Source organism: Schistocerca piceifrons, chromosome X (assembly GCF_021461385.2).
Source record: "Schistocerca piceifrons isolate TAMUIC-IGC-003096 chromosome X, iqSchPice1.1, whole genome shotgun sequence".
NCBI classification, from domain to species: domain Eukaryota; kingdom Metazoa; phylum Arthropoda; class Insecta; order Orthoptera; family Acrididae; genus Schistocerca; species Schistocerca piceifrons.
This window is the reverse complement of record NC_060149.1, coordinates 320581260-320600955: the sequence shown is the minus strand read 5'-3', so window position 1 is coordinate 320600955 and position 19696 is coordinate 320581260. Positions and strand designations below refer to the sequence as shown.

Below are 19696 nucleotides of genomic sequence, written 5' to 3'. Positions count from 1 at the left end.
AGTTCCGAACTCAGGTTCTGAACACAGACACTAATGACTGCCTAATTGTGAAATATCGTGTCTTGAAAACTGTCAAGTGGATCAGGAAATGCATTTAGCACAGAAGTAATATGTTGAAATCAAGTACTTGCGGCCCATTACGTGACAATTCAACACCTCCCTGCAGTCAAAGGGATATCTTACATTGCACCTAAAGTAAAACAAGTTAACAAACAATAAACTGGAAATTTTTATGATTTTGTCTTCACTCGATAAGCCAATCAAAGAAATCAGCCAGTTAATGGAAATGAAGAGGGTCTGGAGGAGGCAAGTGCAATAGTTACATAAGCGGTCCAAACTACATTTTTTTTTTTTTTTTACAAATATTTATGTTAAAGTTAAAAGCACATCAAAACTCAGAAAAATCATACTAGAACCAACAGAGGGATTTAAGTAGATTTTTCTGGACCAAAAAACCACCAAACCTACAGCCAAATCAAGTTTATAGTAAAACAGAATTATACTCATTAAAAGGTCCTCACACTATAGTCTGATTAAAATTACTTGATAGCTGACACTTCAGGTGTTCGAGTTGGTTTCCTCCAATCAGAGTGCTTAATTTCACACCCAAACCATTCGCTGTTGCCAAGCTGCCAGAACAATCTGTCAGTTCATTTTCAATTCCTTGTCTGGCATTCTTTTTTGATGTGTTTGGATCCCAAATTATGGACCTGGCACTTTTATTTAGTGTTTCATCATACATGATAACCACACCACAAACAATACACACAAATAACTATGCAAATGAAATACAGACACTTTACATATAGCAGTAACTACATACTATTCGATATTTCTGCACAAGATGTGATTCAGGATCGCATATGCGGTTATCATAATCACCGAGATCGGCTTACATTATATAAGCTTCACAAAACATTGCATGAAACTGAGTTTTTGAGGCTACAATTCATCATTGTGACTGGGTGATCACAGTCAAATATACAATAACTTACCTCTGTGACGTAGTTTAGCTCAATGGAGCATATTAACCTGCCATGTTGGAGGTCGTTTATCAACTGCCGTGAAACTTTAGTTCTAATTCTTTGTCATGTCATTTTTAGCATCATACTGACTTTTTTTTATTTTCTCTTATTTTTCTACCTATCATTCTTTTTTCATCTGGAATCTGCCTTTGTCATCCATAATCTGCAACCAAGTGCAATGAGGACTGCTCATCAGTTGTGGTAACATGGCAGCTCGTGCAGCCAGTTTGAGGACAGTTTCAGGTAAAAAACGATAGTGAGACATTAGAGTTTGCTTTTCACACTGAAACTGAACTTTCTCTGTCTTGAGTTTGCTTGTAATGGTTGCCGTGAACAAAGCAATTGTGATTTTTAACAAAACGCATCTCCTTCTACAGTTCAGTCATTGGTAACTCAAACTCAGCTGTCAACAAAGCACCTCTCTTTTTGACATACCTTGCTGTCACCACTTCCAACATTACTCTGTGTTACACATTAACAGTATTTGTGAAGTAACTTGTCTCTGTGTTACACATAACTGAGCAGTAGTCAGTGGCCGATATGGCAACGCTGTAGCGACAAGTTATAGATGTCAATTATCAAGTAATTTTAAATGGACTATAATTGAAATCCAAGCAATGGAAGTTTACAAAATCCTACACAACACTAGCTCAGATTTCAAGATTGCCTGTCAATCTACTCAGAATCTAGTTCCATTAGAGACGTAACTGCTGGACATCATTCATTTTAAAATCTGTGTCATCAAGCACATGCATTATACAGAAGAAGGCTGGACTATTCGGTGTGGAAATTACCTCAGTATAACTTCTGGTGCAATGTATTCCGGTGTTCCATAAACTTGTTTGTCAGAAAACTGCTTGGTTTCCTTGTCAATGTAGCCTTCATACAGATTAGTTGCCACTGTAAAAAAAAAAAAAAAAAAAAAAAAAAAACCAAGCATGAAATAAGTTTTTCTTCACAGACAATAATAATAATAATAACAACACATTAAAACATATAAATGAGGTTAACAGCTTATGTGGGTGCACAGATTTTTTGTCAAGTGACATTCTTTAGAGTTTCTGTTTAATAAGTTTAGTTTCCACTGATTGAAATTGCTTTACTCAAGACTTGGGAGTAGTAGACAAACAACAAGATTCAAAAATATAAACAACAAAAATTACTGCTTTTAAAAAATCTGTTTTCGGCATCTTTTGATTGAGTGGTGTAATTATTGCAAATAAGAGACCAATGTTAACTGCAAAAGAAATTGTTCTTTTCAAGTGGTTTTCCTCTTTTTGAGATACTTCTAAATTAGCACCCTTTTAGTCCAGTCCTTCGCCACAGATGTCTTATGCATTACACTGTTGTGCTTTTATTACCCCAGATACAATATCTGAATTATTATCTGCCAGAAAATGACACAATAAGAATTAAGGGAACAGTTCAACATTCGTATATGCTATTTTGAAACTCTGCCCTATCTATCTGGCACACTGTACATCTATGCTGCAAAGGTTCCAAGCACAAAAAGCAGGTAACTGCAGTAAATCTACATAATGTTGTGTGTTCGGATGAAAAACATGGGTAAGGTCATATGAGCCTAGAAACAATTTTTGTACAAAGAATTAATTCCAAATTTTTTTGCCAAATGCAAAGCAATTTAAACTCTAGACCACTGTTGCATTTTCTCAAACAGCTGAGAGCAGCACTATAATATGAACTGTGAATGCATTAGTAGATACTTTGTCATAATCTCATTCAAGTCCAAATCCTAAAGCTGTGTCATCAAACTAAAACAAAGCACTAAAAGCACATTTATTACCCAGCCAGAACAGAATGTACAGTCAGAACGGAACTGAACTTCTGGATGGGGAGTGCTGCTACACAAGATATTTCAAGAACCATCCAGAAATGATAAATACCAAACAACAAGTGACTGATGGTGGTTGGGTTTCAGCTGGTGACCTGCAGCACATTAGCCACTGACCTTAACACTGAGCCAAATTTCATGCACCATATCTCGCTACAGTGCTTCCTCTCCCAGAGAAACAGCAACCCACTGTTTCAAAAGTTCTCAATGGAACTGACTTCTGCACCCTGGGTCTAGATCTTGTCAATGGTCCTCTGCATGGCATACTCGCAGATACTCACATTCTGGCCATGTTGTTAGCGCCTCTTCCTCGAGACATGCATCATCAAAGGTAGCTCCTCTCATCGGAGCTTCGCGATCTTTGAGTGGGTCTCCAGTTCCTTGAACCTCTCTGCATCAATCTGCATTCTGGACCATAGTAGGGCTTCATACAAAGAATACAGAGGATGTCTCTGAGCTTTTGTCTTTTCAATGAAGAGTCATACCCTTCGATTTTGTATGAGACTTTTGATGAATGAAGGATACAATATGGCCCAAAAAACATTTCAGTAACTTTTCCAATACTCCCACTTTTTACACAGGCGTAAAAAGGCATAACAAGTCTCCTGGCCTGTACCGCACTGGCCAATGCATGGAGTTATCGCTCCCTCTGTTTTTCTCACAGGCGTCCAGGGTCCGCAAGTGATGGTGGGATAACAATGTCTTCAACAACAAACAACTGATTGGAACGCGTACGGTGGCTTTCCGGCAGTCGTTCTTCCCGCAAACCATACGTGACTGGAACAGGAAAGGGAGGTAATGACAGTGGCACGTAAAGTGCCCTCCGCCACACACCGTTGGGTGGCTTGCGGAGTATAAATGTAGATGTAGAACCATCTCTATCATGTGTGCTCATTGGAACAGCTTTATCAATCTGGAACTCTTATCTTGCTCATTCAACACCTGCTTGTTATGCCTGCAAGAAGTCTCATACAAGAATAATCTAATGACTACATTCAAATGAAATGACAAATTCAAAGGCTGTGTTTTGTCATAGATAGTTATTTTTGCAAGATATGTTCCTGTCAGTTGGATGTATTTCCCAGCTACGGCGTTCAGCAAAATCGCTTTCATATCACAGAATATGACTTCTTTAGCTTACGATGATATGTATCTGATATCCAGAAAAGGAGCACATAAAACTACTAGCACCTGGACAGGTTAGTCATTGATGAGATTTCCTGACATCTTGGGGACTGTCATTCATTCAGAATTTTTATCTGTGGCAGCCTCACCTCCACAGATAGTCAAAAGTTTTTGAAATGATAATGATACTGATATCTGTCTCTAGTCTCAAGTAATGCGAGTTATTTAGTGACGTCAGTGCCGCGTCCGCAAGCCACGGAGTTCGCGCGGTTACAGCTTGGTTTAGTGTAGTCATATAATGCAGGACAGAAAAAAACTAATTACTAGTGATCAGCGCAGACCTAGTGCCGGTCCCTCTTATTATTTTAATGGTCTCATTCTCTAGATAAATCCAAATGTATAAGAATTTTTCCCTCGGCTACTGGACAATCATCTGCTATGCTTTTATAATTGGCCACACGTTGCATCACAAAAGACAAACAATTATTTGTCATCAACATCCTACAATTAGCATGATGTACATTTCGTATTTCGAACTAAAAGATAACTGAAGCGCAATTCTGTAGTCTCGTTGTCTACTTTGACAGAAAAAATAATGGAGAGTTAATGAAACTACTGTAGATCGGCACAGATGTGCGTTTCATTGTTCTTCATTGTTTTTTTTTTCTTCCTTTGCGGGCTGCGCTGCACTGTCAAGGTAATCCCCACTCTTTGGCTAAATGGCTGGCGGGAGGCCAAATAAATAAATTTAAAAAGATCTCCACCCATCGACAGCTGACAAGCAAGTCGGTAGAAAACGCGGTTGCAGTCAACAGTCGCTCGCCTTTAGCTAGTCTGTGCTGTCGTGTAGAACAATGTCTTCACTCTTTTATTGGTATTGTTTTGACTCTGCAGTAACTCGTCGAGTTTTGAAGTACAGAAGAACTAGGAGGTTATGGATTCATCCCATGAATAGCGACAGACATTTAGGAGAGTTTCTTTCTTTATATGAAGAACTTAAAAACTATCCTGAAAAATTTTATTCAAATTACAGAATGAATCATAATACATTTCAGTATGTGCTGCAGAACATTCAAGACAAAATTTCTAAACAGAATACAAATTTTCGCATAACAGCAGAAGAAAAATTGTGTATAACGATAAGGTAAGATTCGTTAGTACACACTTTTTGGTTTGCAGTAGAACTTTGTACAGCATTCACTACCTCCAGTTAATTGCAGTCATGCTTTTGTATTTTAAAATTCACAAACGCTTACCTCTGAGGGGAAGAGAGTTTATGGGACTCCTGAGAACCATTAGGAAGTAATTAGTTTCGTCATTTTGGGTAATGTCTTGCTGTGCCTTCAACGAAGAATCGCAGAAATACTCCTTCAGAATTTTCCAACTTTTTTCTTCTTTTTTCTTCATGATGCAGCGCTTGGCAGTGGTGATGGTTCATCATGTGGAGCCACTGATGACCTCACAGAATTCTTTTCATTACCTTGTAAGATAGACAGATTGATAGGCGAAGAGTTTTGAGATAATGTCCTTTGACTCAGTGGTTCTATTTCCACTGATAAGGAACTGCCACAGCATGACTTTACAATGCATTATCATCTGGTAGGGACACATTTCCGTCCCTCAGTGACACTCATATCTGTCTCCGTTTACAAGTAAATGCGAACTATTCAGTGGCGGCAATGCCGCGATCGCTGGCAAGCTATTGTTGTAAATGCATGTAAATACGGTAGATTAAACAAATGAAATAAAAGTAAATTCGAATGTATCATTATAATAAACGTAATTTTTCCTCACTGATTGTGAAATGTGAGGTAACATCTTAAAATAAAAGACGTGTGCACTCACACTTGTGATGAAAGCAGAAGGGAGACGTGTGATGCGTGTACTGCAGAAGCTGTAGTGCTGCTCCACAGGCTCGCGCCTGCGGTCGGCTCGCGCCGGCAATATTAAACACTCGGGATGTCGCCGGCTCGGCTCCGGGAGGCTCATGCCGTGTCGGCGCGGCCCGCCGCCAGTGTGAACACCGCAATTCAAAACCATGTGTTTGATACCGAAGCGGGCGGCGGCCCGGCCAGGCTCGGCTCGGCTCGGCTCGGCTCGGCTCGGCTCGGCTCGGCTCGGCTCGGCTCGGCTCGGCTCGGCCGGCAGTGTGAACGCAGCATTAAGCTTTTCAGTGTGGTTTTCGGGGTTCTTGGAGCACCAGTACTGTATTACATCATGTTTGGTTCTTTATTATGGCATAATGCCATACGTGCTAGAAGATGAAAACGTGCACTTGAAACACAGCGAACAGTTGAAATTAGCCAGTACTGTGGAATTAAAAATTTCATTTCAAATACATTGACTGCCTCTGCGGAAAAGGTCAATAAAAGCCCAATTTCTTTAGCAAACAGACAAAAATAACTTCATTGTTCCGCAAGGCGATTAATGCTTGACTGTCCGAAAGGTGGAAATAAAATAAAATCTGAAACTAATTAAATATTTAAGCCTTTCGTAATTATGTGAATGTATTATAATTCACTTGATACCTCCCGGCCACAGATATCCGTTTTGTTTTCATTTGACGTGAGAGTAAAAGAAGGAGAAACAGCAAAATTACTAAACGTAAACACGGGTCACGTGGAGACTACCCACTATAGCTATCAGCCCCGGAGCTACGATGTTTGCGAACCGGGTTTAATATTAAAAAAAAATCGAATTTACAAAATTACGTGCATCTTGTAGGGCATATCATTCTGAAAAGTTTGAAACATAAAACATGTGTGTTCGAGAAAATGTATGACTTGTTATTTGGTCTTAAGTGTGCCAATGTGCAGTGCCATGCCTCTTCATACAGCATTCTTCTATCGCATATCACTGTATTTCACTCTGTGGAATTGGAAGGTGCATATTTTGTAAGCGATGCCATCAAACTATATTCAGGACAGAGGAAATTGAAATGTCCTGTGGTGCCTCTCCTGCTCCCAGTCGGCCGGTTTGACAGCCTGCCCCTTTTTTATTATTATTATTTTTTTTTATTATTATTTTTAACTCTTCATTCATAGCGGATGGGATTATTTGTAATCGGGAGTACGTGAAATCTTCAGAAAATTTGCACTCTTTATTGTCTGTTAGCTGATAACTTGCTGTTTTGTGTGACATAAAATTAAATACAGGATACTTAAAACCAATAGAGGCAAGGGACAAACAAGAAAGTACACACTTCTTCAATCCTTACCGCCTAGAATTTTTTTCTCTCTAATCTTGCTACAGCTTTACATGGCGTGCTTTCCTTTCTACGCAAGAATCTACTACCTCACCAAAGTTCGTCAATCATTTTGCTACATGAAAAATAGAAAATTCGTTATCTGATACTGAAAAAGCTGTCAACACTAATAATAGCCAAGACTGGCGTGGTTTCTCCATCTGATTACGTCTATTTTGTCACTGTATGCTAGATAAAACAAAATAGGCCTTTCTAATATTGCAGCAATTTTGTAACACACACCAAATAAGCAAGACTGTATTGGCACAAACGGTCATTTTTATAACACGACAGAATATAATTCACGAAGTAACAATATCAAATGCCTATTAGGCCTACTACAAGCAAAAAGCTTTATGTTAGGAAATAGTTTCACATTTCATTCATACGCACCAGTTTCTCAAGCACGAGATCGAAAAGTAGTATTACGAAATTTTTATATAAATTTGAAATCATCTTATTCTGCCATAATTTGTGTGATGTCCCCGTTTCCTCTGCTTCCTCGTTCTAGCAAACAATCTTGTCATCACCAATTCTGGTTTAGTTACCCCGTGATTATTCTGCGGTGAGCGTTGTTACATATTCGTACAAAATGTTTTCTGCGTTACTTCCAAAATAGAAGTTAAGCGGTTGCTAGCCGGGGACTGTACAACTGGTCCTTACTAGTGATGCGATCTGGCCAAAAATTTTCTGTCAACATTTCATTTTCTTGGATACAACTAGAAGATAATACGTAATCTTTCTCACTTGTTATTCCTGTAGTCGTTTAGTTCCATTCTGGTAGACTGAATCTATGGATTTCGCTAGCAATTATAACAACGCTGATCATTCGAAAACCCAATCAAGTACATAATACGACAGCGATTGGCATTCATCCGCTTGGCTTTACTCCGCTCAGCTCATATAGCCCCATCTCCTTTTGTCTGCGGAAAGTTTATTTCTAGGTGCGACGAGGATTCTCCTGACAGAGACATCACATACACTATGCACTCATTCAAAAATCAACTTATGATTCATTCAGAAATGAACTTAAAATGTATTCAAAAATGTTCAAAAACCAACAGGGATGCGTTTCAAAATCATATAAATGATCGATAGATCAACGTACGCTGGATGCTAGGCGCTTTGTGAAACAAGTTTTTTTCCCTCGAGAATATGAATTTGGTGCCCCCTTTTCCCGGCAGCATCTAGCCGCTTGCTGCCACTGCACAGCCAACAGCCACATTCCTGTAGCCAGAAGCGGGAGGACCTACTACTAAAACGCGACTCAACTTCGCATGCGCATGAGCCCACTCGTAACTGCTAACACGAATCAAATGTAAACAGTTGTGACTTCATGCTCATCGGATGGAATTTGTTGTTATGAAGTACTGCATAGTCTTTGTAAAGCCTTTGACACATTTGCTGTTGGCAGACGCTTGCATGAGGACTATGTGTCGTCGTCGTATATGGTGCATTTCCTTTACAATTTAAGTTATTTTCCTTTTTTTCTCTCGTTTATGTTTTATTGTTGAAGTATTATTCTGCAGTAGCGGGATACAGTAATATCCCTTGTTAGAGTAACGGTTCTTACCAGTCAAAATTACAAAAATTTAACTGAAAACTAAAACAATGAAAAATTCCCGGAATTCTAAAAAATTCCCGGGTTTTTCCCGATTTTCTCCCAGATGAAAAAATTCCCGGGTTTTTCCCGGATCTCCCGGTTGTCCCGGGTCGTATACACCCTGCATTAGGGAAGGACAGGGAAGGAACCATCCCGGCATTTGTCTGTAGCGGTTTAGGGAAATCACAGAAAACCTAAATCAGGATTGCCGGACGTGGGATTAAACCATCCTCCCGAATGTGACTTGGTGTAGGAGTTGGTTGTATCTGCATTGGTTGTGTGTTGGATTGTTATTTGATGATTGCGGCATATGACGCAGTCCATTCATCCTAGCACATTTGTGTGGTGGCAGAGATTGTTGACAAAGATCGGTACATCTCTTCTTCAACATTTTCTATTACCTCCTGATGCATCGGTTTCACATTCATGTCTGCTCTGTCTCGCTTACTCAGTCTGGCAGGTCCCTTTGCCATAAAGTTATCTCTCTCTTCACTCTCCACCTGCCATATGAGAGAGGTAAGGACATGATTGTCTTCTTCAACTGCTGTAACAACCAGATTGGTGAGTCGGTCATACGAGGGTTGTTTTTTAAGTAAGGGCCGTTCGCGCGTATAGTCCCGTAGTTCGCGTGGACGCCGCAACAAGCCACCGCGCCACTTGCCGGCATCCTCCCCGTTCACACTGATGCAAGTTGCAGCTCTGTAGCTGACGTGTAAGCATCGCTGTGCTACTTCATAATGTTTACGATTATTGAATCGCCCGCCGTGTGTAAGATACGGTCAGTGATACGTTTTTTGACCGCGAGAAGCCTATCAGCTGCAGAAATTCATCGTCAGTTAACAGAAGTTTATGGCTTGAATGCAATGAGTGAAGGTACAGTGCGTCAATGGGTTAGAGAGTTTAAAAATGGCCGTCAAAACGTCCATGACGAAGAACGCTCAGGTCGGCCATCTGTGATCACTGATGATTTGGTGGCTGCAGTCGAAACAAAGATTCGTGAGGACAGAAGATTCACAATTTCCACTCTTTCTTTGGAATTTCCACAAGTTTCAAGATCGGTTTTGTACAAAATTGTGTCTGAAAACCTAAACTTTAAGAAACTGTGTTCTCAGTGGGTACCCAGACTCACAGAGGACCACAAAGGGAAGAGATTTGCCACTTCATTGGACATTTTGATTCGTTACGAGGATGTTGATTCAAATTGTCACTGGAGATGAAACATGCATATCCCATATCACTCCCGAAAGCAAGCGAGAATCGATGGAATGGCGACACACAACTTCACCCGTCAAGGTCAAAGCCAAACAGACGCTGTCAAAGCACAAGATTATGGCAACTGTGTTCTGGGACCGGCGCGGTGTTTTGCTAGTGGACTTTATGCCACGAGGAACGACAATCAACTCAGATGCCTACTGTGCAACTCTAAAGAAGCTCCGCAGAGCAATTCAAAACAAAAGGCGCGGCATGCTGACAAAAGGAGTTTTGCTCCTGCACGATAATGCTAGGCCTCACACCTCTCAAAAGACTCGGGATTTGATTGATTCTTTTGGCTGGGAAGTTTTGGACCATGCACCATACAGCCCCGACCTTGCTCCTAGCGATTTTTGCCTTTTCCGGTACCTGAAACACCATCTTGGCGGGCAGTGCTTCAATGACGACGACGAAGTGAAAGCAGCCGTGAACTCTTGGCTGTCAGAGCAGGCGGCTGAATTCTTTGAAGAGGGAATTAAAAACTTAGTTGTACGGTATGACAAGTGCTTAAATACACAAGGCAACTATGTAGAAAAATAGGTAAAAGTGTGTAGAATCAGAAAATAAAAGTTTTTTTACAAAAGTATTTGTATCTTTTTAAAAAAATAAAAACGGCCCTTACTTAAAAAACAACCCTCGTATTTCTTTCATCTGCTGCATTTTCTGTTGAATCTTCTAAACGCACTGGCACCACTTGATGAATTTCTTGGTGGTTGTGACATCCTTTACCAGAAGAACTTGGTACATATGTTCTGCAATTTGTTTAATCAAGTGTGTGATTTTGTCAGATTCTATCATAACAGGATTCACAATGTGGCATAGGACAAAACACTCTGTATGTAGAACTCTTTCCTCATGAAGTTGGGCACGATTCTTTAATTGTTCTTTCACTAAGCAGACTTGCTTCTGATTGTCACCAAACACTTTCTTCAGTTAGACCTGGAAATTATTCCAGCTACTGAGCTTCTCTTACTTGTTCTTGAACCACTGCTGGGCTGTGCCGACCGAGTAAATGTATGCATTTACCACATACATTGCATCATTCCACCTGTTGCATTTGCAATTCGGCCAAAACTTTTCAGCCATTCCGTCATGTGTTGACCAGCATCTCAGAAGAACACTGATGGATGTCTCATGTGCAGCAGATCTACTGCTGGCTTGGAATCCATCGATCTCCTTAAGGGGGTAATCTTCTTTGAAAATTTCAAAAAAAATTTGCTTAAAATGTTCTTTTGGGTGTCTACTTTATGGTAGTATTCATCCCAAGCCGCCAGAAACTCCATTACTGAGTTAAACGATGATTTGTGAGAAAGTGTCTCTGAAAGCTGTTCCCAGTTGGAAAAAAGGTCAACATTGTGGTCAATGTGGCACCATATAATTTCAATGACGGCCTAACAGGCATTATGGAAATTATGAACATGCTTGAACTTGAGATCAGACCAGCCTGTTACAACTTCTGCATAAATGCGGATGAAATGCGTATCGAGCAAGCAGGCGGCAGATGACAGAAGTAGCCAAAGAGGCCCACACGACCACCATGGCCACAAAGAAGATTGAAGAGGACTGCCTTTTGGATCTGGAAGGATTACTGTATGATCCAGGAATCACCGGCATCAATATTATGAAAAGAATAGTTGTTACTGACCATATAGTAGAGATGCTGGGTTGCAGATAGGCACAACAAAGAGACTGTCAGAAAATGAGCTTCGTCAAAACACACACACACACACACACACACACACACACACACACACACACACACACACACACACACACACACACCTGAACGATTACAATCTCTCCCTCCAACAGCCAGAGGCTGTGGTCATTTTGTGTGGTGTGGTGTGTGTGTGTGTGTGTGTGTGTGTGTGTGGTCTATTTACAACAAATGCCTTGTTAGTCGAAAGCTCAGTTTCTGAAAGTCTTTTTGTTGTGCCTATCTGTGACTCAGATGGGGATGGATGGATATATTGATATGGGTGCACGACAGTAAGGTCTTCAACACCCACACAAAAACAGTTTGAGATAAGTGTCGGTAAAATACACTAAACATGAGTATAAAACAGTACGTAAAATAAAGCTAACAAAAGTTGGAAAACATAAGCTGAACAGGAAGAAAGTGGGAGAAGGTGCTAAAATAATACAGCAAATGGATGCAGCTGGCTGCCTGCAAGAATAAAAATGGAAGGGCCAGCCACTCTGCAACACACTAAAACCTCCAGCCGAAAAGTTTAGGCCAGAGTCCAGACATATCACAAAACTTTAAAACTTAGTCATACTCGTCTCACCATCAGCTAAAATAGGGGGCAGATCCCCACAAATATTTGCTTCTGCTCTTGCATCATGGTATAAAATGCACACTGTTAAAATATGGCGTAGAGAGATGTGTATGCCACGCGCATCACAAAATAGGATCCTCTTGCCATAGTAAAAAGCTATGTGTGAGAAAGCAGTGCCCAATTCGAAGACATTTAAGGGTCACTTCATCCCACCTGAGGAACTGGCAGCAGGAATGCCAAGGGCGGGTAGTTGATTTCAGCAACCAGAGCTGATTGGCCATTACTGCCAGCCATTCCTCATCCCACAACTGCATGCACTTCCTGTCCTCTCCATGCCTCGACAGTCCAATAAGCCTGTTCATTTCCCCGTATCCATACATGACCTGGCACCCAACAGAATGACACCTGCTTTCCCTGCCATTGGGGCACTTATAGTTGATCGTATATCAGCTGGGCCAACGTCTCAGCTGAGTACAGATTCTGTAATGATTGTAAGACACTAAGGGAATTAGAGCAGATGAGAAACTGTTTGTCCCAAATACATCACATGTTCTCCAGTGCCTTGAGGATCACGTGGAGCTCTGCTGAGAAAATGGTATACTCATCACGAAAGCAAACTCTGGTGACACAGTCAGGGAACACGACAGACCAGCCTAGGGAACTCCGTTGTTGGAACCACCAGTGTACACTACTGTGAAGTGCATCTATCTGTGTTGTTAAAAAACAGAGATTGAAATGTAAAATCTGGCATAATATGTTTATTAAAATTTAGTCTAGTCTAAAATAAGTCTGGGCCTCCAGAGAAGTCAGGGTGGAAATCTGCTCCAGCCACGATGTAAAACATTAAGACAGGACACATGCATCTGTAAAAGGTAATCCTGAGAGTGAACCTCATAGGGCCTCATTGCCCGTTGCCAGTTATGGAAAAGCCCTTCCAGTGGAGGCTGAGCAATGGAATGGTATGAAGGTGTGTGTGTGGTGTGGACAGTGTTTATATGCCTCGCACACTGTAAGTAGCAGTCGCCTTATGTAAAGTGGCGGTTCACCAGCCCCTGCACAGTGGTTTGGTATAAGGCTTGTTCTGAACACTCCAGTGGCCAACCAAATCCCTTCATGGTGCAACAAGTCCAATACCTTTAAGTAAGAGGAGCACACCATGCACCCATAGCATAGCCATGATTGCACAAATGCCCAGTAAAACTGGAGTAGCCAAGTCTGTCTGCCCAGCATGTACTGTGGCTAAGACATTTTGCAATTTTAGCACCCTAAGGCACAGTTTCTTCAGGTCCTTAAGTAGTCGCAACCATGTAAGCTTAGAGTCAAATACGAGGCCCAGAACCCTCACTATATCTTTAAAATTAAGAACAGTGTCCCTCATCCTCAATTCTGGAAAGGTGAAAATGGAATGAGAATGGTTAAAAAGAACACTCACAGTCCTCTCATTTGAAAACTTTGACAAGAGTTAGTTGCAAATGACACTGTAAGGCTTGAAGAAGAGCAAAATACATAGAAGTCATCCACAAACAAAAGTACAAGGAGGATATCTTTATTTCGCCTTGTGAGATATCACAGCATACTGTAATGGATTCTGTCATGACCAGGGGATATGTCATGAGCTGCAGACAATGCAGAATCCATCTCCCACATGGAAAATGGGCAGTAGTAATTTTCATCAGTGGTGGACCAGAAGTCCACACTGCTGCTCTCAGCAACCACTCTATGGCACTGGAAACCTGGATCCTGACTGGTGGTTACAGTAACTGTGGCAAGATAGGCACCCATAGTCTGGGCAATGTCTCACGGATTGGTTTGGAGAATACTGTTCCCCATTACAGCAGCCATCGCTCCTCTCCCATAAATTCTCTTGATCATCTCCCATACAACAGAACTCTTCATGGAACAATTGATGGTGTTCAGGAACTGTTCCCATGACCTCTTCATGCTCTCTTGAACAATCTGGCAACATTTTGTTCTCACCACCCGAAAGGCTGCAAGATTCTCTGCAGTTGGCCGGTACTTGATCCAACACAGAGCCGCATGCCTAGTCCTGATTGAACAGCAGCATTCGTCACTCCACCAGAGGACAGACTGCATCTTCAGCTGTCCTGTGAACTGTGGAATGGATGCATTGCCAGTGCAGTAAATCATTTGGTAACATGATCCACCCATGCCTCGACATTGGCACAGTGGTCAAACTGGGCTAGCTGACTACAGGGTGTTACAGAAAGGTACAGTCAAACTTTCAGGAAACATTCCTCACACACAAATAAAGAAAAGATGTTATGTGGACATGTATCAGGAAACGCTTAATTTCCATGTTAGAGCTCATTTTAGTTTCGTCAGTATGTACTGTACTTCCTCGATTCACCACCAGTTGGCCCAATTGAAGGAAGGTAATATTGACTAAAACATGTGCCTTTACAAGTACGACGCAACATGTGGTTCATGCACGATGGAGCTCCTGCACATTTCAGTCAAAGTGTTCATATGCTTCTCAACAACAGATTCGGTGACTGACGGATTGGTAGAGGCGGACCAATTCCATGGCCTCCACGCTCTCCTGACCTCAACCCTCTTGACTTTCATTTATGGGGGCATTTGAAAGCTCTTGTCTACGCAACCCCAGTACTAAATGTAGAGACTCTTCGTACTCGTATTGTGGACGGCTGTGATACAATACGCCATTCTCCAGGGCTGCATCAGCGCATCGGGGATTCCATGCAACAGAGGGTGGATGCATGTATCCTCGCTAACGGAGGACATTTTGAACATTTCCTGTAACAAAGTGTTTGAAGTCACACTGGTACATTCTGTTGCTGTGTGTTTCCATTCCATGATTAATGTGATTTGAAGACAATTAATAAAATGAGCTCTAACGTGGAAAGTAAGCGTTTCCGGACACATGTCCACATAACATATTTTCTTTCTTCGTGTGTGAGGAATGTTTCCTGAAAGTTTGGCCGTACCTTTTTGTAACACCCTGTATAAAGTGTCCAGTCCGCCCTACTGAGCACCCACGTGGCAGTTTCCTATAGGACTCCACTCCATCTGGCAGATGGATCCAGATCAGGAAGTAATCCAAGGCATCGAATACTTCCCATTGAGCAATGTGAGCTAGGGCTGGAGAGCAAAGTGACAGATCGATGGCAGAGAACAAGCTAGTTGCAATGCAGAAGTGTGCACTCTGTCCCATATTTAGCAAATATGCACAGTATGAGACAAGAAGCTTCTCAATTGTTCACTTGTTCGGCCCCTTGATTGCCAGCCTATGCTCTGTTACTCTTTACTGCATTGTTCTGATTTACTCCAGTACCTGGAGGACTGGCTACCCAAGCACTCTTGTTAGACTGTGTGTTGCTACCTTCTAAGTGGCAGTGCAGCATACCTTGAGATTGAGGTTTTTTTTTTTTTTTTGTAGAGGCTTATTCCGTCCTCGCGATCCGGGCGGTCAAGCCGAGATCCCCATTCCCTGAGACACACAATGTTCCACTGGCACGCAGCACGGTGGTCGCTGAAGCATGCCCAGAGCTTACAGTGACAGGGGACTGGCGGCACTAACCAGTCCCCAGCTCTGAAATCCTGGGTTCGCCACGCCTGTACCCAGAAAATGAATGCTGGGCCCCCTACAACTCGGCATCTCTGCTATATGATGAGTAACAACTGTCTTTATCATAATACTGTTACATTTCATCCTGGATTTTCCAGTGTTTGATTTAATTACTAATGACAGGTAGATTCCATACTCCTAGATTTACAAAAATCATTTGACATGGTGCCCCACTGCAGACTGTTAACGAAGGTACAAGCATACGGGATAGGTAGCCAGATACGCAAGTCGCTCAAAAACTTTTTTAGAAACAGAACCCCGTACATTGTCCTTGATGGTGAACGTGCATAAGAGACAAAGAGTATCATCAGGGGTGCTCCAAGGATGTGTGGTAGGACTGCCACTATTTTCTATATACATAAATGATCTGGCAGACAAGGTGAGCAGCAATCTGTGGTTGTTTGCTGATGATGCTGTGGTGTATGGGAAGGTGTCATCATTGAGTGACTGTAGGGAGATAAAAAATGACTTGAACGAAATTTCTAGTTCCAAATCCAGAAAAAGGTAAGTTAATGCAGATGAGTAGGTAAAAATTGTATAATGTTTGAATACAGGAATTGTAATGTGTTGCTTGACATGAAAGTATTATGAAGAGTCTTTGGAAACTCAAATGGGAATCCCTGGAGGCAAAGAGATGATGTACTTCTTGAGGAACAATATTGATAAAATTTGGAGAACCAGCATATGAAGCTGACTGGAGAATGATTCTTTTGACACTGACATACATTTTGCATATGGAACATGAAGATAAGATGTGAGAAATTAGGGCTCTTGCACAGGCATATAGACAACTGTTTTCCCCTCGCTCTGTTTGCAAGTGGAACAGGAAAGGAAACTGCTTGTAGTGGCACAGGATATTCTCCACCGCACGCTGAACAGCAGCTTGTGGAGTATGTAGATGTAGATGCAGAACTGCAAGAATATGCCGAAAACTTCATTTTTCAAGGCAGAACAGCATTGCACTGGCATCTACATGTAAGAGCATTTCTTCAAATGAGCTGCCTCAACAGTGAACTGTCACAAGAGCCAAACTGATCTCACATTGAACAAGTCATTGGCCTCTATAATTGCATGATGTCTGTAGTCTAAGTACTCCCATCACAACAAATTTGGATGAAATGTGATGCAGCACAGCAAAAGCAACTCTAGATATTCTTGCAAAAACTGTGGGATAAGTTTGACAATCACATGGATGTTAGTCATGTATTCAATGGAGGGCAAACTGAACATTTGTGAAAGGTAAGTGAAAACTTTGGTCCTATACTTAATTGTAAGAAGTGCCCTTTGAAACTGAAAAGTTCTTTTGAAAATAAAAACTTTGTGGTCCCATGCACAAGCTGAAATTTACCAAAACCACAAGTTTCTATCTTTATTCATATAGAAGGTATAGTCTTGTGAAATCAGATGAATCTTTGTGAAACATCCTATCTATAGATGCAATGATGGACTTAAGCATAACTGCTTCGATCATATTTTTGTTCTGCCCATTACTGAACAGCTTAAATCCAGTTCAAAAAATTATGGCACTTCATTCAACAGCTGCATATGGAAGCTACTGGCATCCTCATTCAAAGAACTGCAGTGTGTTCTGGGAAAAAATGTCAATTACTATACCAAGCTTACAACCAACATAGCTTACTCATTAACCAGCTGCATAAGGAATCTACATCTACAACTCCAACTCCTCTCTGCACACCATTGTGAAGTGCATGGCAGAGGATATGTCCCACTGTATCAATATTTTTTTCCCCATGATCCATTCATATATGGAGTGCGGGAAAAATGATCCTTTAAATGCTTCTGTGAGGGCTGTAATTAATACAATGTTATCATCACAATCCCTATGTGAGCAATATGTTGGGGTTGTAGTACATTTCTACAGTCATCATTTAAAGTTGGTTTTTTAAACATTGTTAGTAGACTTTCTCGAGTTAGTTTCTGTATATCTTCAAGAGTTTGCCAATTCAGTTCTTACGACATCTCAGTGACTCTCCCGTGGTCAAACAAGCCTGTGCCCATTCATGCTGTCCTTTGTATACATTTCATATCCCCTGCTAGCCCTATTTGGTACAGATCTCACACACTTGAGCAATATTCTAGGATTGGTCACACAAATGATTTGTATGCAACCTCCTTTGTAGACTGATTGTATTTCCCTAATATTCTACCAATCAACCAAAGTCTGCTACCTGCTTCACGCACAACTAAGCCTATGTGACTGCTTCACTTCATGTCCCTAATAACTGTCACACCCAAGTATTTGCATGAGTTTACAGACTCTAACTGTGACTCACTAATATTACATTCATAGGATACAGCATCGTGCAAAAAGTCTGATGTTACTAGTGTATTAATATTCTCCACAAGATTGTTAATATACAACATGAACAGCAAGGTATCCAACACACCTCCCTGGGGTACGCCCAAAGTTACTTCTGCATCTGTCGATGACTCTCTATTCAAGATAACATGCTGTGTAATTGCTAAAATTAGCCGTTTTCTGGGGGCAATGTTGACAAGTATGGTGTTGACATGAGTGCTCTCTTAAGCTGTGAAGATGTCTCAATGTACCGTATTTACTCGAATCTAAGCCGCACTTTTTTTCCGGTTTTAGTAATCCAAAAAACTGTCTGCGGCTTAGAATCGAGTGCAAAGTAAGCGGAAGTTCTGAAAAATGCTGGTAGGTGCTGCCACAACCAACTTCTGCCATCGAATATATGTAGCGCTACACAGGCATGCTTTGCAGGCACAAAGATAAATACTGGTGCCAAAACCTCTGCGTAAAAAAAAAAAAAAAGGTGGAAGACGAACTTTTTTTTTCTCTGCCCCGAGTTTTGACCACTGCATTTTCATACATTATCCAACGACGTAAATACAAACTCCGTATTGTTCATCTTAGAATGTAGCAGCATTTCAATGTACTACGAAAATCAGACTGGCAAGGCTGTTTGGGATGTTTATCAATATGACCAACTCTACGTTCTGAATTTTTTCCTACCTGTGAGGAGAGATGGTTGCTAATAGGAACTTTTAAGAATTGTGAATCACATGCACTATTCTCTTCATCATAAGAATAATACGAATATAAACATTTTGTCATGTATTCTTTCGTGTTTGCTGATATCTCATTTAAATCCTGTCTGCCTAATAAACTAGGGAACTAGGGTGAGACAACAGTAAACGCGGAAGAATATACATATCATGTCGTGTTTCTATTCGTATTATTCTTATGCCTAATAGTGATAGAGTCAGAAATGAAGCACGGCAATTGACTAGATTTTTAAATCTAAGGTGACTAATTTCTGTGCAGAATGTAATGTACTAAAGAGGCATCTGCAAAGATTTTCAAACGGAGAAAAATTTTCTCTAAACTCTCGTTCAGAACATCTTCTATCATACGCAGTCTATTATTTGGTTCTTGTTGATCATTATCAAAGAAAGCTGCAGTGTAAGTAACAACAAATAGCAGTCTCTTTCCATTGTTTTGCTAAGGAGACGATTCCTCTCTCTCTTTTTTTTTAATTGATAGCTGCGGTAGCGTGCACAAAAGCAAGTCGTGCCGCGAGTGGCAACAGGCCGTGAACACTCATTATCAGAATGCGACAAACAATGCATGACACAGTACAGTAACGCATTTTCAGCTTAGAGTGACGTAAACACCTATAACAAAGAGAACAGCACTTACCAGATCAAAGAAAAATAAGCAGTCA

At 41.0% G+C, this 19696-nt stretch overlaps 1 protein-coding gene across 1 annotated transcript in view; it reads right to left on the bottom strand.

Annotated features, from left to right (window-relative positions):
- The window catches only part of LOC124721608 (microtubule-associated serine/threonine-protein kinase 3), a 263031-nt gene that overhangs the window by 94332 nt on the left and 149003 nt on the right, over positions 1 to 19696 (bottom strand). Inside the window, exon 14 of the mRNA XM_047246660.1 lies at positions 1820 to 1925. Within this exon, the coding sequence (XP_047102616.1) occupies positions 1820 to 1925 (106 nt within the window). The remainder of the gene's footprint in view (positions 1 to 1819; positions 1926 to 19696) is intronic.